Source organism: Protopterus annectens, chromosome 9.part0, assembly GCF_019279795.1.
Source record: "Protopterus annectens isolate FY-2018-M chromosome 9.part0, PAN1.0, whole genome shotgun sequence".
Classification (NCBI taxonomy): Eukaryota; Metazoa; Chordata; order Ceratodontiformes; family Protopteridae; genus Protopterus; species Protopterus annectens.
In genome coordinates, this window is record NC_056743.1 from 1,703,589,188 (window position 1) to 1,703,613,012 (window position 23,825).

The following is a 23,825-nucleotide window of genomic DNA, read 5'->3' on the forward strand; positions in this document are numbered from 1 at the left end:
TTTCTTGGAAGACACTTTTTTCTGGTTGCTATCACTTCAGCTAGACGTGTCTCAGAACTTCAAGCACTGTGTGTTCGTCCTCCTTACCTGGTGTTTCACAAGGACAGAGATGTTCATCGTGTTACCCTGCTGCAGTCATCACACTTGGGTTATCCTGCCGTCAGGCGGTCCTGCAGTTGGCCCGACTTCCAAAGTCTTGGTCCGGCGTCGGTTGCTGTTGCTTCTTCCCTGATGTCAGAGCGCCAGGGATATATAACAGGCATCCGACGCAATTTTCTCCAGTCTTTCTTGCCGCGTGGTGCCCGAAGCAGAAGCAGTTCGCAAGTGCCGGTCGGCCGACACCTGAGATTTTCGATTTGAATTTCAGTCCGAAGTCTTCATTAAAGCTAAGTACCCCATTGGGGAACATTTTCTTGCCTCAGTCCGATGTCAGAAAAAGTTAACAATTGCATTTCTTGTGGGAAGCAAGTACCTCATAAGGACTTCCATTCCTATTGTATTCCTTACCTAGGCCCAGACCACGAAGTCACAGGTTGTCGGTTTTGCGCTAGGTTTAATAAACGAACTATCAGACGCTGTTTTGACTTCGCACGGCATTACTTTGGTAGGAAATTTAATTACATCTTGCCGTCGGAGCAGCCGACGACCACCATTCACAAAAAACGCAAGGATAAGGACAGGCAGCCTAGGAATAAGCCAGACACCGAGGCCTCAGTTGGGCCTGTCGCCGGTTCTCCGGTTTTCAGTGAGGCGCCTACGCAGCCCCTGACGACCGCAGAACTGGAACCCCAGACAGCTGCGGATTCCTAAGCGGAGTCTACTAGGCAGACACAGCCATCTACCGACACCGGAGCAGAACTAGACACTGGTGCAACGGAAACACCTTCGGTTGCAGAAGGTGTCTTCAGATCGACTACACTCACCATTAAATCTTATGCTAAACTTAAAACTCCTTTAAAACCAAAGAAAACTGCACATCAGTCTACAGATCAAGGCCCCATGCCTACGAAACAGATACTTAAGATGGTGAAGATTTGATTACCCTTATCAGGGGTTCCCATCCCCCTCCTGATAAAAGACCAAGAGAAGAGGAGCCTTATGCATCCTCTGACCAGGTTTTTTCTCTCCTCAGATTCTTCTGAGGAACAGGATTACACTTTTCCACCTTATGAGGATACTGATGCTGAAGAATCTATTCCCTCAGCATCTCCCCCTGAAGACTACTCCTTTGGGGAAACTTTACATACTATGAGGGAACATTTCCACTGGGAAGGCCAGGATTACTCAGATTCTAAGAAAAGGCTCCGAGAGTTCCTTTTACTACCCCAGCACAGACCTCTTGCTATCCCTCCTGTTTTAGATATTGTGGATGATGTTTACTTGGAGTCTAGTTTAAATCCAGACTCTCTACCTCCTGCTCCAGCCAAACCAGACAGATACTACAGAGTACCCGACTCACACAAATTCCTTTATAAAAGCCCTGTAGCTGACCCAGAAACAATTTCCCAGGGTCCTAGGGGAGCAAAAGCTTCTATGGTTAAAAATCCTGTGCACTCTGAAAGGGATTCCAGAGCCCTAGATAGATGGGGAAAGAAAATATACACCTCAGCAACTCTGGCTATGAGAGCTTTAAATTGCCAGTTTCACATGTTGAAATATCAACAATTCCTTATGTCTCGGTTAAAACAAAAAATGAGCACACATTCAGAACAGCCTGAATTCAAGGAAATGCAGGATCTGTTGCATGCAGCTGAACAGGTGGGCAAACATACTTTACAATGTGGATTTGATTCATTGGAAGCGTCCTGTTGAGCAGCTGTTACTGGCTCTGTCATATGTAGACATGCTTGGTTAAAGAACAAACCCTCCCTGACCATGTTAAAGCAAAAATATTGGATGCACCTTTACAACAGGATGTATTATTTGGTGTCAAAGCAGAAGAGGTTTTAAAGAAAATGGAGGATAAGGCAAAGTCTATGCAAACAGTCAAGGATTTTTTGCAGGTACAGCCCCTCTCGTTTCAGCAGAAATTGGCCAACAAAAAACTGGTCCTTTCCAGCTTCAGACAGATCACAGAGGGGCAAATACAGACGCCCAAGGGGCAGAGGCCAGTGACAGGGCCCTTACAAACCTCGCCAATGGGGTTCTGCTACCCAGAAAGGAAGAGAAGACAGGCCCCAGGCTAGCAGAAAACAAGCACAATGACTCTATCCTCAAACTACCAAGCAAATCTCTCCTGGCAACTCCCTTGGGAGGAAAACTAGCATTTTTTGCAGACAACTGGCACATCATCACAAAAGACAAATGGGTTCTAAACATTGTCTCTCAAGGATACAGATTCCACTTTCATACCTTGCCAAGGACCAAAGGAATGCCAAACCTGCCACCAAACCAATGGGCAGAGGCACGAAAACAAATTAAATCTCATGAACATGAGAGCCATTCAACAGGTACCTGCACAGGAGCAAGGATAAGGATTTTACTCAAGACTCTTCCTAGTCCCAAGAAAGGACAAAGCATGGAGACCCATTCTGGATCTTTCAATTCTGAACATGTATCTGCAAGTACCAAAATTCAAGATGCTAACACTACAGCAGCTTCTTCCCATGCTGGGCAAGAATGCTTGGCTAGTCACTTTGGACCTCAAGGAGGCATACCTGCATGTCCCTGTCAGACAAAATTGCAGAAGATGCCTCCGCTTCATTGCAAGTTCAACGCATTATCAATTCCCTGCACTGCCCTTTGGCTTATCTACTGCCCCCAGGGTCTTCACAAAATGCCTGGCACCAGTAATTGCATACTGCAGACAAAGAGGAATTCAAATATACCCATACGTGGATGACTGCCTTATTCAAGCAGAAAGCAAAGAAATTCTTTTAAAGCATCTGGCATTTGTCAAACAGCTTCTAAGTTGCCTAGGGTACACAGTAAACAAAAAGAAATCAAAACTAGTACCCTCACAAAACATAATATTCCTGGGTGCCAGCTTGAATACAACGGCCCAGCTGTCTTATCTCATGCCAGACAAGCAACGACAGCGGTTTCAATATTTCAAAATAATGGCAACAAAGACCCAACTCCCTGCAAGAAAAATTCTGCAGGCCTTGGGATTCATGGCATCTTGCATACTAATACCATTTGCAAAACTGCATATGAGGAAATTACAATGGTACTTGAAAAGTGTATGGACTCAGCACAGCCACAGCTTGGAAACAATGATTCCACTCATTTCCTGCCTTCAACAGGAGTTTCTTTGGTGGGCACAGGCATGTCACCTCTACAAGGGTCAGCCTTTCACCTTACCCACAGCCAGGCAAACTATGACAACAGATGCATCGGACTATGCTTGGGGGAGCACACATGGCAGGGCAGTGCATTCAGTGCAAATGGACTACAGATCAGAGACACCTGCATATCAATCAAAAAGAAATGCTAGCAGTGCAGAATGCCCTAACAGCTTTCAAGGACCTTCTACACCCGGGACAACTACTAATAAAGACGGACAATACCACATGTGGTACATAAACAAGCAAGGGGGCACATTCCTACCCTCTATGCAGGCAAGCAATGACCTTGTGGAACACTGCACTGTCTTACCAGGTTCAATTACAAGCACAATTCCTGCCAGGAAAGAAAAACACATTGGCAGACGACCTAAGCAGAAGCATCATGGATACACACGAATGGAAACTAGATCCACAAGTATTTGCAATGATAGTTCAAAAATGGGGACGCCCAGACATAGATCTGTTTGCCAGCCCCCACAACCACCAACTTCAAAAATTTTGCGCAAGGACTTTCCATCCACTAGCTTGGAAAGTGGATGCCCTCTCATTCAGTTGGAAAACATTAACAGTGTGTGCCTTCCCTCCACTGCCTCTTCTAGCAAAGGTACTGCTGAAAGTCAGATTAAAGAGGCCACAAATGATACTCGTTGCACCAGACTGGCCACGCCAGCATTGGTACCCAATTTTAAGGAACGTGTCCCACGGCCCACCATGGATTTTGCCACAAATTCCTCACCTGCTCACCCAGCGAGACCATCAGATTCTACACAGCCAGCTCAAGACTTTAAACCTGGCTGCATGGCAAATTACCTAAACAACCAGCCAACACCTTTATCCAGAGCTGTTATGGATGTCATTCTGGAGGCCAGGAGGCCCAGCACCAGGAAAACCTATTCAGACAAATGGAAAAGATTTTGTGCCTGGAACCAAGCTAAAGGCCTAAACCCCCTTGATCCAAACATTCCTCAGATTCTACAATATTTAACTGAGATGTTACACAAAGGACTTTCCTTTTCATCTATTAAGATTCATGCCTCAGCAAATTCAGCTCATTACAGCACGGATCCTCCTTTATTTTCACATCCACTCCTAAAACAGTTTCTCAGAGGGGCTAAGAACTTAAGACAGTCAAGGAGAGCTCCAACACCTACTTGGGATCACAACTTTATTCTGGAAAAGCTTACACTGCCGCCCTTTGAACCTGCTTTTTCAGCTGATTTAAAATTTCTTCCTTGGAAAACTGCCCTACTACTAGCAATAACCTCAGCTAGAAGAGTCTCAGAGCTACAGGCACTAATGACAGTGGAACCTTTCATCTTTTTTCATCAAGACAGAGTCTCTCTACGAACTAATCCTTCCTTTATGCCAAAGGTGGTATCCAGTGTGGCTTTAAACCAAACCATTCACTTGCCCACCTTCTTCCCAAATCCACAGAACAAAGGAGAAAGACTCCTGCACTCTTTGGACATTCACAGGCAATTACTTTACTACTTGGATAAAACTAAGGCTTTTAGAAAAACTGACCAGCTTTTTGTAGCCTATGCTACAGGATCACAAGGAAAAGCCATCTCAAAACAGACCATTTCAAAATGGATAGGGCATTGCATACGTTTCTGCTACACACATCATGGGAAACCAGTACCTGCTAACATTAGGTCCCACTCCACCAGGGCTACAGCAACATCAGCAGCCTTTCTCAGGGGAGTGCCAACCAAGGATATTCTGGAAGCTGCTACTTGGAGTTCAGTGCACACCTTCACCAAACACTATCACTTACCTTTATACTCTTAAGACTAGAGCTGGTTTTGCCACTGCAGTTTTGCAGGGCCTACTAGCTTCTTCTAACACTGTTTGACTCCACCTCCCCTCCTTAGCTTTGGGATTCCACCAAAGTGTGATGACTGCAGCAGGGTAACACGATGAACATAGTACAGTTTTGTACCTACCATAAATGTAGATGTTCGAGTGTTCACCCTGCTGCAGTCCAGGTTACCCTCCCTCCATCCCCTCTGAACTTATCTCTACCTCTTTATCCTATACTACCTCTGTGGTGTATTTGCTTGTGCCTAAGGGTTTTGTTTGATTTTTGTATGCGTGTGTGTGTGTGTGTGTGTGTGTGTGTGTGTGTATATATATATATATATATATATATATATATATATATATATATATATATATTGCCTACCTATTGGGGGCACCTGACATCTGGGGCAAGAAAAACTGAAGAAAATGGCGTTGGTTGCCTCTTATATACCCCTGGCACTCTGACGTCCGGGAAGAAGCGACAGCAACCGACGCCGGACCAAGACTTTGGAATTCAGGCCGACTGCGGGACCACCTGACAGCAGGATAACCCAAGTGTGATGACTGCAGCAGGGTGAACACTCTAACGTCTACATTTATGGTAGGTACAAAACTGTACTTTTCTCTGAGGACCAATCCATCCTTTATTCCTAAAGTCTGCTCAGAGAACAATTTAAATCAATCCGTAGATCTCCCAGTTTTCTTTCCCAATCGCAGCAACAAGGTAGAATACAAGCTCCACCAACTGGATGTGCACAGACAATTGCGTTTTTACCTCCATATAACTAAGGAACTAAGAAAGTCAGACCAGTTATTTCTTTCTTATGCTTTCAACAAACAAGGCCTTCCAGTTTCTAAGGTGACCTTATCCAGATGGTTATCTGATACTATTGCCTTTATTTATCAGTTACAAAATAGAGCTACCAGCTAAACCAAAAGGTCATTCTGCTAGAGCATTAGCCACTTTTGTAGCCTTTCAGTCTAGGTTGCCCATAGACTCAATCTGTGCAGCTGCCACTTGGGCAAACCCTCATACTTTTCTCTCTCATTACAAGGTGAATATGGTCTCCCGGAGCAGAGCTTCCTTTGGTTCTACTGTTCTGAAGAGTCTGTTCCAATGAGCAACCCGGGATTTAGGTGCTAGGGATGCTGTCCGAAACAGCAAGAACGAAGGCGAGATGGACAACTTAACATAAAGAAGTTATGTACCTACCATAACGTTCCATGTTAGTTGTCTTCATCTTGCCTTCTTGTGTCCCTCCCTCCCTCCTTCCCCCTTCCTAGAGGATTGTGAGGAGTTCCCTTTTGTTTTCACTGGCTGATCATCTTTTATTACTTCACATGCCAGGTAATGTATAACTCTTTCCTTGTTTAGGTGTATTGGACAACCAGTTTTTAGGAACTGGTTTCTCTGCTGATGTCTAGTGTGCGCTATCACAAATGAGATCTGGGTAGCTGACACTGGGCGTGCTGGGATAAGGGCTAGCCTCGAGCCAGTAAACAGCTCTCAAGGTATGGAAGATGGCAGAGTCGGAGCCGAGGATCGGCTCCGAACCCAAACAGCAAGAAGGAAGGCGAGACGAAGACAACTAACATGGAACGTTATGGTAGGTACATAACTTTTTCTTTCTACAGTCGCCTGTTACCTCTCATTCCTCCTCTCAGCTTTTTGATAACTCAGGATTTAATGATGCTTATCCCATTCTAATTCTCAAAGATTTTCTACTTTAAAATGTTCTGTGTATGATTTACATTTTCAGTTCTCTGCCTTACCATTTGGTTTGCCCAGAGCTCCAGGGATGTTTACAAAGTGATTGGCATCAGTAATAGCCCATTGCAAGTTGCAGGGCATTCATACTTAAGACAGCTATTCCTGACGTGGGTAAGAAAACTTCTCAGTGTGGGGTTTTAGGTAAACACAGAAAAGTCTTCTCTCGTTTTGTTTTACTGGAGTGTTCTAGGATGTCTTCTGGATGCACATCTCAAGATGACTTGTCTTCCTCAGGACAGAGTTTTACAAGAAACCATCTGATATTCTCCAACCAGTGTAGTGACACCTGATAGAAAATATCTCATGGTACATTTGGCCAGACTTCACATGAGGAAAGTTCAATAGTTCCTTCACTTATTTTGGACCCAGTGCCAGTATCCCAGATTCAACTCCTGGGATTTGTTAAGAAAGACACTACTTTGGTAGGTGGAACAGCTGTCTCTCAACACAAGCCCCCTTCCCTTTATGTCTCTGTCTGTAGCCATAGGTACGTCAGACGTTACAGGGGTAGATATAGCCAAGTGGGTTCAGGGTCTGAGGAGTAAGCAAGACGTACTGAAACACAATGTCAAATAAATGCTGTAAAAATCCCCAAATTAACTTTGTATTCTAGGCTCTCTACTTGTATTGGCAGGTAACATTACAGTGATGTGGTACATAAATGGAGGGGGGAGGAGACCATCTCCCATCCCTTTGTAGACTAGCTGTCACTGCAACTCTGCATACTTATTCCTTCAGGCTTAATTCTGTCAAAACATAATGTTGCAGACAAGCTGAGTAGGGCCATAACAGACCCTCGTGAATGGATGTTGCTCCCGGGGATCTTCCAGAAAGTGAGTGATCCGTCTGGGGGGGAATTCCTTAAGTGAATCTGTTTGCCTTCTGCCTCAACAGATGAAGAAATTCTGCTCCAGGACTGCTTGCATAGTGGCCTGGAAAACTGATGCCTTGTCATTCCCATGGACTTTAATATTAATTTGTGCTTTTCTACCCTTACATGTAGTAATAGGAATGTTCTTCAGATTTGATCACTGGTGCATTAGCCTTAGCTCTATGGGGTTGTATCCTGCCCTGACTGACGGCTTTGTTGCATGGGAAGTGCCCTGAAGCTTTGGAAACTGACCAGCTGTTCTCCTTGGCAGAATATATCCCATAGAGTCCAGGCTACTGCAGCAGCTATCATTTGAATTCTGCTGTTATGTTAAGTTTATTTAGGCAACTGTACATTTTTTCTAAATATTCAGAAGAACTCTCAGAAGGATAATTTTGGTGACCCCCCCCCAATGGCCCAGGCAGTAATGATTCTCCCTTTTGACAGTGGCTAACAGCAGTTGCCACAAGCTTATTCATAGAATGGACTTCACTTACACAGGACAGGAGTTTGATACAATTTCTACAATTCACTGTATGGATGACAGAATATCAGTACCTTTTATGCATCTTTTTTTTCTTCAGGATGTGCAGCGGGTATTAAAGGAGGCAAAGAAACGGGTTACTAGAAAATAACATATGGGTAAGTGGACAAGATTTTCTAGTTGGTTCCACAGTAAGAAGCAATACCCTTTACAGGCCTGCATGCCTTTGGTTTTGCCATATTTGTGAGTTATCCTCAGACCTTTCAACTTTTATTTATAAAAGATTCATCCTTTGGGCATCTGTGGTTGTCTGCTCATAGATTCCCCTTTCTCAACTGCTTCAACTCAGTTTTGGGAAGGGGCTTTCCATATCCCAGAAAGCAGGTGATTACTCCTTGGTAGCTTATTTCAGTTTGAGAAACTAGAAGCTCAACACTTTTTCCAGTTAAAATCAGCTCATGACTCTCATTTTAAGTTGTAAACTTTGAAAAGGTGTTGCTAATTGCTCTGACTTTTTCTAGAAGAGTATTGGTTACACACTATTATGAGGAGCCGGCCTTCTTACTTTTCAAAGGGATAAGATAACTGAGAAGAAAAGCTTCATTTTTTCTTCCCCGTGGTTTGAGTTCCCTTCGAGCCAGACTGTATTTCGTTTGCTTTCCAGGTCAAAAAAATAAGGGGGAAGAGGAATGTTTCACACTTTGGATGTTCAAAGGCAAACTGGATCCTGCATTGATACCTTCAGGAGTTCTGAAACTGTTTTATCTTTTCTTTTTACCTTCCTAATAGTCTGTATCAAAACACAGTTTCTAAATAGTTGGTTCATGCAAATTTATTTATTTATTTATTTTTGCTCTCTTCATAAGTCACTTCCAGGCAAGCTCAGGGCCCCACTCTACCAGGGCTTTGGCTGTGTATGTGGCTTTTTGAAAGGGGTGGGCTTTATTAGGTTTATAGATTCATGACTATATACTAGGCCAGCAACCAGCAGGGGCTTTATAAGCCTAGTCACACAACCCATCATAGTTGTTTCCGTATGTGTCATGGACATCTAGTTGAAGGGATATGTTAGGAGGTTGCTAAAGTTTTAGTTTGGTAGTTAGTATGTTAGACAGAAGCTGACAGTAAATATTCCTTATAAGGGACACTGAGGCCAGACAGGGGGTGATCTTTTGATTTCCCATCCAATGGTCAAAGTTGCATTTGACTAGGGTTAGGGATGGACTCCCCTTCACATAGATGGGGAGCCTATTTCAGAATGTGGGGATCCTTTGAGGTGCACGTCTAGTGTTTCTACTACTTAGTTTTGTGGATGTGCAAAAGATCCATCAGGGCTGGGTATGAGGATACCTTGTATGCCGGGCATAGATTGCTACTCAGGAACTTTGTAGGAGACTGAGTAGAGAGTGCTTTAAGGCTGTGTAGGATAGTATATTAATACCCTGAATTATGTTGATGAGGAACTTCTGTTGGTGTTTAGCTGTTGCACATGCCTGCTCACAGACATGGTGAAGGGAGCATTTGTATTCAGTAATGGGTCTGGTATGCCATACCTTATTTAAGTTGCGTGAGATGGAATGTCTTTTTTTTTTTTTTTTTTTTTTACTACCTTGTCCAAGTGTTGGGCAAAGGCCAGATAACTGTCTTAATATGTTTCAAGATCCCTGACTACTGTGTCATCTCTTAGGGATGTCTTATCGATGGAGTAGTTAACCTGCATGTACTTTTTCCCAAAAAACAAAATAATGCACTTAACATTGAGTTTTAATCTGTGATTTTGGTACCAACCATTTGTCTGTTAGACCCTTTTGCAGTATTTTAGTGTCATGGGGGGTACAATAGCTCATACTTTGCAGTCATCCTCAGAGTTAGTGAGCCAAAAGCCCTTAACATTAGTGTTGACTTCCTAAGAAGTAGATGCCACATGGGAGCAGGCCCAGCACCGAGCCCTGAGGTTCCCTATGACAAGTATGGTGGTGGTTTCACCATTTCTGACTTCTTGAGTCCTGTCAGTGAGTCAACTGGCAGCCCAGTGAGTTTGCCCACAATACCTAAGCAGGGTACTATATCAAACTCTTTAGCCAAGTGTAGGTGGGCACTATGCACAGTTTCTTCTCATCCAAAGCCTTGGTGACCCTGTCATAGAAGTCTGGCAGGTTAAGTAGGCGTGACCCTCCTTTAACAAAACCAGACTTGGATGGGTGTTATGTCTGCAGGTTGCCAGTATCTTTGAACATTTCCATGATAATTAATTCCATGGTTTTGTGTATTAGACTACTCCATACTAATGGATGTTTAGTTTCCAGGGTCGGTCACATCCTTGTGAAGAGGGATAACCATTGTGGTCCTCCATTCATGTGGTACGTAGCCTGTTTTTAGGCTAGTTCTAAATTGTCAAGTAGTCCTGCTAGGTCATGTTTCAAGCTAGTTAGGAGGTAACCTGGGATGTTTGTACCCATTGAGACTGTTTTTGGCCTTGGCGAGTGCTCCCTACTAGTAGTTGGAGGATATGCTAGTATGGATTTTATATGGGAGGCAAGAAGAGAGTGGGGTGAAGTTAAAGCTGAAGTTGTCAGCCAGCAGATTTGCTATGGCACTCTGCTGTGTGAAGGTGGTACCATTTACCACCAGTTCAGGCCCCCCCAAATCCTGAGTTCACAAGCTATCTCTTAATTGGATGTAGCTTGCTTTAAAGTAGCTACTAACTGTTGCAGGTTTTGCTGGGTTTTCCATGTTGGTTTACTTGAAGGAGACAGCTTTGTGATCTGACTTCGCCAGTGAGGACGTGACACTTGGGGGGGGGGGGTGTACAGCACTCTCCTGTGTTGGTGAGTACTAGGTCCAGTATGCGAGTTACGTCCAGGAAACATGCCTGCATCTATGAAGCAGTGTAGGTTTCCCAGTCTGTAGAAGGGTAGTTGAAGTCTCCTATGAAGAATATTTGACTGGATGGTGATTGCCTCCAGCAGGTCTAGGTGCGTGTTTTGGAGTTCTTGTGGCATAGATGGTGACCTGTAGCTTGCTAGACTGTGGTAAGGGACTTGTATCTATGGTTTGCATGTGGATGAACTCCAGGGCATCATTCTTTCTAACCAACTTAGAGGTATACTTGCTGCTAATGTAGATCGCCGACAATTCCACATTTAGTCCTTGTCTGTGCAGCCGATGGTCTAAATGTCTGGAAGGTACTGAAGCCTTGCACTGCTGGAGTGCATTCTGTGGTTTTAAACTATGTCTCTGTAACTGCACAGATGTATGTATCCTTTAGATTGAGAAGATTTTGTAGGATGTGGAGTTTGTCTGCTAGCATTGAGCAGTAACACCTTTAGGTCCCTTTGGGTTTTATTTCCTAAGTTGGTAGTTTTGTCAATTTGGCATTACTTTAAAAAAGGTCTATGGAGGTGGATAAAGTTATAGCCAGTATCAGGAAGCCCAGATAATACGGGTATTGACCATCCTTGGCAAAGCAACTTGGTTTAACCATGTCCTCCCATGCTGACAGATATTGAATCCTCCCAGAATGACACTTGAATCTCCCTGGGATGACACCAGAAACTAAGCCAATTGTTAGTAGATCATTTTTTGTTCATACTGTAACATCCTTGGTGAAGGTAGAATGCTGCTCCTTGCAAGGCACATACCTGTCTGAAACTCGCATTCATAGAGATCAATAAAGTATTTTTCATGTAGTTCAGTCAGGTGCGTTTCGGGTCATTTACACCAACATAAACTCTGATAGAATTGTACCTGTGGTGCATTGATTTGAGTGTGTGCATAACCTGGTAGATCCTCCCTCTAGATAAGAAGATAACTGTTAGTTGTTTGTCTAGTCTGAGTGGGGCATCTGTGTTGTACAGTGGGGTTCTCTATGACGAGTCATGGGTGAAGTATTTGCTTGCCTTATGGACTTCATTCTGGGAACCCATTAGGTGTAGGCATGTGTGTGATGATGTTCATCGTGTTTCACTGTTGCAGTCATGACTGTAGGGTTCTCCCCTGCCGGCAGGCAGTCCTCGGTCGGCCAGAATCCCAAAGCCTGGGTCCGGCGTCGGCTGTTCAGCCATGCTCCCTGACGTCAGAGCGCCAGGAGTACAAAGCTGACAGCCGACGCCATGTTCCCAGCCTTTCTTGCCATGCGGTGATAGCAGTTCGCAAGTGCCGGTCGGCTGACTCCTGACAATCTTTTCTGAACAAACTTCAGTCCGAAGACTTTCTTCTTCTACTCAAAGCTAAGTACCCTGTTGGGGAAACTTTTTTCTTGCTCCAGTCCGATGTCAGAAAAAGTTAATAATTGTATTTCATGTGGGAAGCAAATACCTCATAAGGATTTTCATTCTTACTGTATTCCTTGCTTAGGCCCTGACCATGACGTAGCTAGTTGTCGGTTTTGTGCTAGATTCAATCAATGTACAATTAAACGAAGGTACGATTTTGCATTTCATTACTTCGGTAGGCGTTTTAATTACAAAATGTTGTCGGATACGGTTCCGGCTACCGGAGTTCACAAACGACGCAAGGACAAAGACAGACCTCCGAGGTCCAAATCTGACGATATCGTACAAGCAGAGCCAGCTTCAGGTTCGGCCGTCGTCAGTGAGGCGCTTTTGCAGCCCCTGTCGGCCATTTCGGAACCGATGGCCGAAATGGACTCCCACGAGGAGCCAACTAGGCCTTTGAATATTTCTGTTGCAGGACCTTCGGACAATGCTCCTTCGGATGGGTCTGGAGCCGCTGTGCAGGTACCGGCTTCCGAAGGGGTTTTCAGGCCTACTCAGCTTCTAATAAAGGCAAAGCCAAAGACAAAGGCAAAGACTCCTTCCAAAACAAAGACTGCAACACAGGCCTCTTCTGATCCGGTTCCCAAGTCACAGAAACAGTTACTTAAGATGGCGGAGGACTTACTTACTATGATTAGGGGTTCACATCCCCCTCCAGATAAAAGGCCAAGGCAGGAAGTTTATTGTGACTCCTCTGATCAGGCTTCTGTTTCTTCAGTTTCTTCTTCTGACCAGGAATATTTTTTCCCTCCTTATGAGGATTCTGATGCTGAGGAATCCATTCCTTCAGCTTCTCCCCCTGAGGATTTCTCTTTTGGGGAAACTTTGCATGAAATGAGGGAACATTTCCACTGGGAAGGACAGGAGTATTCTGAATCTAAGAAAAGACTAAGGGATTTTCTTCTTCTTCCCCAACATAGACCCCTGGCTATTCCTCCTATTTTGGATATTGTGGATGATGCTGTTTTGGAGGCTAACTTAACCCCCGACTCTTTTCCTCCTGCTCCTGTTAAGCCTGACAGATATTACAGGGTTCCTGATTCCCACCAGTTTTCATTCAAGAACTCTACTGCTGACCCTGAAACCATTTCTCAGGGTCCTAAGGGATTTAAGGCCGCTTCTGCTAAAAACCCCATTCCCACTGAGAAAGATTCCAGATCTTTAGAAAGATGGGGCAAAGAAGTGTACACTTCTGCTACATTATCTATTAGGGCTTTAAACTGTCAGTTTCATATGCTGAAATACCAGCAATTTCTCCTGTCTGTTTTAAAACAAAAGCTAACTTCCATTTCCGCCTGTGCAGATAAGGAATTACATGACTTAATGCATGCCACTGAGCAAGTTGGGAAGCATGGTTTACACTGTGGATTTGATGCCTTGGAGGCTTCTTGTAGGGCTGCTGCCTCTGGCACCGTAATTAGAAGGCATGCATGGTTAAAGGAACAAAATTTGCCAGATCAAGTAAAAGCTAAATTATTAGATGCTCCTGTTCAGCATAATGTTTTGTTTGGATCTAAAGCTGAAGAGGTGATTAAAAAGATGGAGGACAAGGCAAAATCCATGCAAACAGTTAAAGATTTCTTACACGTACAGCCACCCAGATTTAGCAGGAATTGGCCTACAAAAAATTGGTCCTTTCCCAATTCAGACAGGCCTCAGAGGGGTAGATACAGATGCTCCCGAGGAAGGCCTCAAACACAAGCCTCTTATAGACCAAGACAGTGGACTGCTTCCACCCCTAGGGGAGGAGAGGAGAGGACAGGCCGCAAGCTCATAGGAAACAGACTCAATGACTCCCTCTGTTGGGCTGCAGGAACTTCTTACCTGGAAGCCCCTCTCGGAGGAAAACTTTCTCTTTTTCACCTAAATTGGACTCATATAACCCAAGACAAGTGGGTTCTGGATGTGGTTTCAAGAGGTTACAAATTCCATTTTCATACCCTACCAAGGCCAAGCGGATGGCCAGATCTTCCAAAACATCAATGGACAGAGGCCGGACAGAGGCCTTAAACCAGGTGGAAGCTCTTTTGGCTATGAAAGCCATAGAACTAGTTCCACTTTCAGAGATAGGACAAGGTTTTTACTCTAGGCTCTTTCTAGTCCCCAGGAAGCAAAATTCATGGAGACCCATTCTGGATCTGTCAGTCTTGAACACTTTTCTAGAGATACCAAAATTCAAGATGCTTACTGTACAGCAGCTACTTCCATTGCTGACCAAAAATGCATGGATGGTAACTTTGGATTTAAAGGAGGCATATTTACACATTCCCATCAGGCAGGAATGCAGAAAATACCTCAGGTTCAAGGCCGGATCGAGGCACTTTAAATTCTCTGCGCTGCCCCTTGGATTGTCTACTGCGCCCAGGGTCTTCACCAAATACCTGGCTCCAGTAGTAGCTTATTGCAGACTCAAGGGAATTCAAATTTACCCTTATCTGGACGACTGTCTTATTCAGGCAGACAGCAAGGAGGTCTTACTCCAGCATCTACAGTTTGTTCGGAATCTTCTCAAGTTCCTGGGATTCACTGTAAACATAAAGTCAAATTTGACACCCTCACAACAGATAATTTTTCTGGGCGCTTCTCTAAACACAACAACCCAGATGGCATTTCTGACATACGAAAAACAGTTACAGCTGGCTTCAACTTTCAAAACCTTGGCAACTTTAACTCAGCTATCTGCAAGGAGATTCCTGCAGGCTTTGGATTACATGGCCTCCTGCATCCTTTTCGTACCATTTGCAAGACTACATATGAGGAAAATACAGTGGTACCTAAAAAGTGTATGGTCTCAGCATTGCCACAGTTTAGACATACTGATCTCTGTCCTGCCTTGTCTTCAAAAGGAATTCCTTTGGTGGTCCAAGGCATGTACTCTAAACAAAGGAAAACCCTTCTGTCTGCCTCCTGCCACTCAGATACTAACCACGGATGCCTCAGATTATGCATGGGGAGCCCGTTTTCAGGGCAACTGTCTGCAGGGCCTTTGGGCAAAGGAACAGAAGCACCTGCATATCAATTTAAAGGAAATGTTAGCCGTTCAGAAAGCTCTATTGGCCTTCAGGAATCTTCTACAACCAGGACAACTACTGATACGGACAGACAACACCACAGTTATGTGGTACATAAACAAGCAAGGGGGATCTCATTCCTACCCCCTTTGCAGACTAGCCATGGATCTATGGACCACAGCTCTAGCTTGCAATCTGGGCCTTCAAGCTCAGTTTCTACCAGGGAAGCAAAACTTCCTGGCAGACAGTCTGAGCAGAAACCTTTCGGACCCACACGAGTGGATGCTGGACTCCGAAATATTCAGGATGATAACAGCAGTCTGGGGATGTCCTCACATAGACCTCTTTGCATCCCACCTCAATCATCAACTACAGATTTTTTGCACCATGACTTTCCACGAACAAGCTTGGAAAGTGGATGCACTATCATTCAGTTGGAGAAACCTCTCGGGATATGCCTTTCCGCCTCTTCCTCTTCTTACACGGGTATTATTAAAGATCAAACAGGACAAGCCCAAGATGATAATCTTGCTGGCCCCAAATTGGCCTCGACAGTTTTGGTACCCAACTCTGAAAAGCCTATGTCTGGAGCCCCCTTGGGTTTTACCACAGACTCCGAACCTTCTGTCCCAACACCAGGGTCAGGTTCTACACTCCCATGTCAGAACTCTTAGCCTGGCAGCCTGGTTAATCCAGGGTCTTTGATTCATTCTCTCCTACCCAAGCAGGTTATGGATGTCATTTTAGAAGCCAGACGTCCTAGTACTGGAAAATCTTATGCAGGAAAATGGAAAAGATTTTGTTCCTGGATGCAGGTTCAGGATTCTGATCCTCTTCTTCCTAACATTCCTTTGATTTTACTTTACCTGACAGATCTCTTACATAAGGGTCTCTCTTTCTCTTCCATTAAGATACATGCCTCTGTTATTTCCGCTCATTACAATACAGACCCTCCAATCTTTTCCCACCAGCTCATGAGACAGTTTCTCAGAGGAGCTAGGAACTTAAGACCTCCTAGATCTCCTCCCATTCCTGCTTGGGATCTCAACTATGTTTTGGAAAAGCTCACCTTACCTCCTTTTGAGCCTGCTGCCTCTTCTGACATCAAGTTTTTATCTTGGAAAACAGCCATCCTGTTTGCTCTGACCTCTGCCAGGAGAGTTTCAGAGTTGCAAGCTCTTATGGCTGTGGAACCTTATATTATTTTTCATCAAGACAGGGTGTCTTTAAGGACTAATCCTACTTTCATGCCTAAGGTGGTTTCCAAAGTGGCTTTAAATCAAATTATTCACTTGCCAACTTTTTTCCCCACTCCTCAAAGTAAAGGGGAAAGGATCTTACATTCCTTGGATGTACACAGACAACTACGTTTTTACCTGGACAGAACCAAGGACATCAGAAAATCAGAGCTATTGTTTGTTTCTTATGCTTCAAGTTCCCAAGGTAAAGCCATTTCAAAACAGACCATTTCTAAATGGATTGCTCTTGGAATCAGATTTTGTTATTCACATCATGGAAAGCAAATCCCAGGGAGTATATGGATTCATTCCACCAGAGCTGCTGCCACTTCAGCTGCCTTCCTCAGGGGAGTTCCTACCAAAGACATTTTGGAGGCTGCAGCTTGGAGTTCAGTGCATACTTTTTCAAAGCACTACAATCTACCTCTACTCTAAGTCTAGGGCAGGCTTTGCTTCTGCAGTCTTGCAGGGCCTTTTAGCCACCCCTTCTACTTTATGACCACCTCCCTTTCACTCTGCTTTGGGATTCTATCCTACAGTCATGACTGCAACAGTGAAACACGATGAACGTAGTACAGTTGTGTACACTTACCATAAATGTAGATGTTCGAGTGTCTTCACTGTTGCAGTCTGGGTTTCCCTCCCTCCTGTCCCCGCTTATTTTTACTTTTGTGTGGTTCCTTTTTTGACCATTCTTCTGAGGTGTATTTGCAAAGGATATGGGACCTTACTCATTTTGGGACTCCTGACATCTGGGGCAAGAAAAACTGGAGAACATGGCGTCGGCTGTCAGCTTTGTACTCCTGGCGCTCTGACGTCAGGGAGCATGGCTGAACAGCCAACGCCGGACCCAGACTTTGGGATTCTGGCCGACCGAGGACTGCCTGCCGGCAGGGGAGAACCCTACAGTCCATGACTGCAACAGTGAAGACACTCAACATCTACATTTATGGTAAGTGTACACAACTGTACTTTTGTTGCTTTTGGGGGGTGTACTTTGGAGATTGCTGGCGACGAGTGTTGCCGTTTGTAGTCTTAGGAGATTTTTGAGATTTGGGAAGATTGCTTTTTATGGCCTCTGCATAAAATGGTCTGTGTCTGGTGGATACTTTGTGGTGGATGTAGCGTGTGTGCTGCTGACGACCTTGTTTGAGTTTTTTGCCTTCAAGGAAATTTGTGTATGTAGATCTGTCTCATACTGTCTTAATCTCTAAAGAGTAAAATGTCTAAACATGAGACAATTGCCACATTGCCTCAAGATGCCTATATCTACCCACCTGACTACGACATTTGGAAATTGCATATTCATGTTGTCCAGACTTGTATTAGAATAGGTTGTTGCGGTTTGAGAACTGGGTTAAACATAGGTCTCCCAAGGTGGTCTCTAGGTGTAGCAACTAGAGTTAGACTGTGCTAAGAAATGGTGTTAGTGCTATTAAATGTGCAAATTAGCTGCTCTAAGCTTAACTCCTATACAGTGCCACAAAGTTGCAGGTTTCAGTCCTAATACTTGAATGTTCAAGTGTTTGCGTCTTTACAGGGCACTACCATCTACCACTGAGCATTGAGCAGCTCCACAGAAACACCCTTAATTCATAGCGGCAGAAATACTGAAATTTAACTCCTGAGAGCTCTGACCAGTAAATTAATACAGTTTGAGCTTTTCTGGTGTTCTTCTCAACTCAGAAAGACAAGACAAATGCCTTCTGCCATAATATGGATGATCTGAGATCTGGTATAGTGGTACATTGCTCTGATCCTCTTAAAAAAAAAAAAGTTGAGAAAGCAGCATTTAAAGACTATTTATACAGTAAAAGTGCATTAAATGCTATTTAAAGTAAAACAGTAGTGATTGATTCAGTAATCAGGTGCAGTAAATCAAATCCAGTAACTTAACTTTGCGTGGATGACACTGGATACAGTGGAAAAATGCCTCAAACAAAGGTAGGGACGCCAAGCTTTGCTGAGGTCTGTGGAATGAGCACAGAACCACGCATGCCTAATTTAAGGCAACAGAAGAGAACTAAAATCTAACTCTTGAGCCCTCTGGTCAATAAACGGTTACACTTTGAGTTCTTCTGGAGTGCTTTCCGAGAAAAAAACGACAAGCAGCTTCTGCCACAAGATGGATGATATGGTGGTCCTTAATGCAGCAAAAAGGAACCCTCAAGTGCAGTGCAACAACAAAACTTATTCTTCTGGCTAGACTTCCCTACATCATGGAGATTCAAATGCAGATGGTTTAGAGAAGACTGACAATTTTTTCAGCAAAGTGTTTTAAAAACTGTTTAAATGCAGTAAAAATATAGCAATCAATTAAATTAAATTAAATTAAATTAAATTAAATGCAAGTGCAGTCACAGTCACTGAAACAGTTGTTTGTGGAGTGGTCTCTACTGAAATTGAGACCCTTTTTTTCACTGTGACTTTATTAAAAGTGAGATTATGTGATGAGATGCTAGATTTAAATTTTTGCTGAGATTTAATCCTTTTGGGCCTAGGAGGCTTGGGTAAGAATTACTTTACAATGTCAGCATGTGACATAAGTGTCAAAGTTGGGTGTATAGATTGTGGAGTTAGTGCAGTACTCATACTGTTAGAGTGGGACATCTGTCTCAAATATCTGCACCTCTTACAAAATGTTATTTGTGTTTAGTAAAAATTCATTATGAGCATAAGGCAATTGCTACACTGCTTTAGGATACCTAATCCTATGAGGCTGGCATCAGATGGGAGGCTAGTAGGCTAGGTTTCCATTTTGTTTGGTGTGAAATAGAACTTAATTTGATTTACAGAGTTGCAGAGCTAAAAAACGAGATTTACTGTCTGAGATGGTTACTGGGTGGATAGTGTAATTGTGGATGAATGTCTTGTTTGGGTAAACTACTTAGCTTGGGTCTGTATGTGACTGTGATGAGCATAGCTTGGAAATCTTGTGCAAAACTGAGCTTATTTGTAGTGGCTGTGGGCTGAGTTGCTCAATGTAATTCCACTAGTGGCTGTTGTGAGCTGTTTTAGGGTGCTTGGTGTTCGTCTGTGAACATTATGCAACTGTGCAGCTTGCTGCACCTGTATATAGCAAAAGCCTGGTTACTGATAGGATTTGTGAGAGTTGTTATATTGTGAAGAGTTGTAGCTAAAACTGTCTGTTAACTGAATTAGTCACTTTTCAGAATTGCAGCAAACAACCCAGAAACCACTTGAAATGCAATGCAAACTGTAGAAAGACTTCTAATGGTTTTAACTTCAAATTCAGAGCAATCTAGGTGACTTAAAGGTACCAAAGGGTAAATCTACTTCCTTGTTTACTGGATATAAAATATAGTCAAATCACCAGTTTGTTTTTTAAACTTGTGTTCAGGAGCCTTAGAAAAAAAGTGTCTCCCTGCTTATGCAGTACAAGATAAAACACTGAATGCGAAGGACCAATGAAACACAGCTAAAGCTGTAAATAATAGGAAAATGGCTTGCTTTAATCTAAAACCTTAATTTGTGGCCAGTTTTCTACCTGGAAACTGAAATATCCCACTACAAGGATATGGTTGCAATTTATACTTGGGACAGTAGAAGTTCCATCCAGAGATGGTTCTCACCCCCCCCCTTTTTTTTTGTCAATATGAAAAGATGCTGGAGAAGACAGTCAGCTGCCAGGATTTTGAACAAGATACCAAATCCCCTTTTGTGGCAGTAGGCGGTGGGCCTGTTTCACATTTTCTTAACCATCTCTGAATCAATTGCTCCTGCTTGGAAGCAAGAGAAGAAAAGCTTAAGTTATTTTTTGTACTTCCTCATATTTACCAGGAGAGCATTTCTGTCTGAGTGACTTATGAATTCTGCAGGTATGTGTTTTGTATCTGTCCTTATAACACTTAATTTCATGCATGGAGACTGATATTCAGATTCTTAGCAGAGACCTATTTTCTGTATGTGTAGTCCTTGAAGAAGCAGAGTTTAAGAAATTATGCTGGTCATACTGAAATAGTTTTTTTTTTCTTCAGTAGTAATCTTAATTTTATGTAGAGCTGCCCAGTATCCCAGAGCCTTCATCTGTTTGGCTTAGATGTGTCTTACTCTTCCTTGAGGGTATGTTGCTTTTCCTTGTCAACTTATCCTTTGGAGGAGTACTGCAGCTGATATTCTCTCTAGATGTCTATTCCTTCTTTACATTTGAAATTTGTTATGAAAGTGATGATGGACGGTACTTTACTTTTAGAGGTGATGCATTAATTTCCATTAACATCTCCATTCTAGGAGGGTGAGCCCTGCTTTTGGTGGTTTCCTCAACCACTCAGGGATTTCATTCAGTTTCCAGTACAGGTGGACTACTATCAAATAGTAACCTTTTTACAGTTAATGCCATTGTACTGAGTCAAAACCTCCAACTTCCAACCATTTGTCTATCCTTAAGTACAAGAATGAGTACTGTACTCTTCTTAGTACTGTTTCCTGAGCAGCATATTGTGTGTGTGTGTCTGCTTGTCAGAATTAGTTTCAGAGGCTGACTTGGTATTTTTTTCTAGGGCTCCTTCTCTAAGAACTGATAAAATTCTGTTTCAGGGAAACGTTTCCTCTCTCTGCCTAGTACTTAAAGGGCTGTCTGCACCTAATTAGTAAGGAGTGTGTACTACTAGAGAATCTAGGCCAAAAGAGGCCCTCTTAATAGGGCTACAGCCCAAGCATTATGAATTACTGAAAGCACAAAAAGGTTCAAGTTGTTTCAGTGACTGTCATACACCTGTTTTAAACAATACCTAGACTTTGAAATGACCTGTTCAAGTCTGTGTATCATTTGTCATCTTGAATAATGCAGCAGATGACAGTGGGGCATTGTTTGGTTGCCAGATAGTTCTGCCTTAAGGTCAGGAGAGATTTATTAGTTTTTCACTGTTGGCAGATGGAATATCTCAAGTAATATTGCAGCCTGGTCTTGTCAGGGTACCTCCTGGCTTCAGCTACGCTTAAATGTTGAGGCTTAGAACCACTATACTTAAGTTCAAAATGTATAGCTGACTTGTTCCATAACTAGAATTTCCTTGCACTAGGGACAGCAGATCTGAATTCAGCAGGTGGTAGGGTAAAAAAATGCAGTTTAAACTCCATACAATAGCTGAGGTTATACTGAGAGATTTTACAGTGTCAAGAGGGTAACTGTTATGAAGGAGGTTCTGGTTAATGATTTTATATTTATTTTTTTAGAAACATGCTCTAATGGAACAAGTTGCTCATCAGACAATAGTGATGCAGTTCATTTTGGAGTTGGCAAAAAGCCTCAAGGTGGACCCAAGAGCATGTTTCCGGCAGTTCTTCACTAAAATCAAGGTAAGTTTAGGCTGCATCTGTTAGTATGATCTCTTTTTATATCATAAGTTAAGAATTGCTGAAACCAAAGGGTGAATTTTATGATGTCATCACAGCAGTCCTTCACTGCATATTTAGGTGAAAAACTGTCATTTGGCCAGTTAACAAATTAACTTCTGTGTTTTGCTCTTTGGCTTTTCTTTGCCTGCTTGTTCTAGCAGTGAATGATTTGATGCCCTTTAAGATGTAATATGGGGTTTCTTAGCCTGCTGCATGGAAATGCTTCAAAAATGTTGGTCGACCAACTGCCAGTGTAGTACTCAGCTTTATTCACCACATAAAAACATACTGCTCAAAGCCCTAAGATACCAACCAAAGCCTCTTTATTCACTTGAACTTCATTCCCTACAGTTCCCTGCCCCATGAATTCACTGCATCCTCCTCCCCTACAGTGTCCATTCCCTTTCTTTCCTCTTTGCAACTAATAACTGTCATAATTTGCTCACTGCTGCAGTAGAACATGTTGTATCTTGTTAGGATAATAATGATCGGCCTTCCTCCAGAGCTTGAGGACACTTTCCACATACCCAGACCATTGATAGCTTCGCTGAGCTGTATATAGCCATTAGATAAGTGCCCCATTGTGGTCTCTGTTCCTTTTTTACTGTTGGCCTTGTTTGCTTTGGGGTACCTGGAGTTTATGCCATGCAAGAATGGAAAATGACAGTGTTGGAGGCAGATTCACCATAAGGACAGTGAAGAGCAGTGTCAGTTTTGTTTAGGTGCTTCGCACGATCATACCTCCTGTAGTATTTATAAGGCGTTTGTATCCAAGATTCTTAGAAGCTGGTTGTCTTCCCTGACCATCTCTTTTGAGAACCAGCAGCTTAAACACTTATCCCAGGTAGCATGGCAGAATCAGTTAACCCCGAGGTACTACCATTAAGAAAGAAGGTCAAGAAATCTTGGCCGATTCTTTGGTTGTCCTGCCTCCACTGGACATCTCTAGAGGTGAGTGATATCTCTGTAGCCCATCTGGTGTTGACTTTGTATTCCTGTGCTGTGATCCTGTTGGAGGCTGGCATGGATCCTTCCTTTCTTGTATCCTCTAAGGCTTTGCAGGTGTATGTTTTGGATGTTGAGGGGAACAGCAGTTTATTTTAGAGTGCTCTAGAGGGATTCAGGGATTCTTCATATTCTGGTCAGGGAAGAGGTTTTAGTTATGCTTATTGAATCTAGTCAGAGTGAGAACCTCTGCTTTTAGGACTGACATCCCTACCAAGGAAAAAAAAAAAGTTAAGATTAAACATTCTTCTTAATGTCCTAAAGACCCTCAAAGGGAATGGCTGGAGTTTACTCAAGGCCCATTTAATACCTGAATGACCCTGAAGCCTCCCCAAGAGGTTTCTGTGCCTACTCCACCTTAGACTTAACTCCTACTAAAAGGCCAAGGGAACCTGTTTGCTCGGTTGAGGATTCTGAGTCTGATGAGGGATCTTTGTCGTATTCTTCTCAGATGCCTTTTCCCTTGTCCTATATCTCTGAAGAGGAATCCATTAGCCCGGAGTCTCCTTTGGAGGAGCTGTCTTTCGGGGACACTGTAACCAGAGTGATGGAATACTTCAAGTAGGATTCTTCTGTGGTATCTTGATATCCAGAAGAGGTATGAATTGCTTCAGGTGGACGAGCCTAAATCTTCTGCCGTACCTCCTCTGTTGGCTGCTTTGTTAGACAGCTGTAAGATGTTCATTGAGTTTCACTGTTGCAGTCCTTACTAATGGGTTA

At 43.2% G+C, this 23,825-nt stretch overlaps 1 protein-coding gene across 2 annotated transcripts in view; it reads left to right on the top strand.

Annotated features, from left to right (window-relative positions):
- Positions 1-23,825, top strand: part of CDC37 (cell division cycle 37, HSP90 cochaperone) — a 935,136-nt gene that overhangs the window by 566,668 nt on the left and 344,643 nt on the right. For both annotated transcript variants that reach the window (XM_044084570.1, XM_044084571.1), the window contains exon 5: positions 21,939-22,061. In XM_044084570.1, coding sequence (XP_043940505.1) covers positions 21,939-22,061 — 123 coding nt within the window. The remainder of the gene's footprint in view (positions 1-21,938; positions 22,062-23,825) is intronic.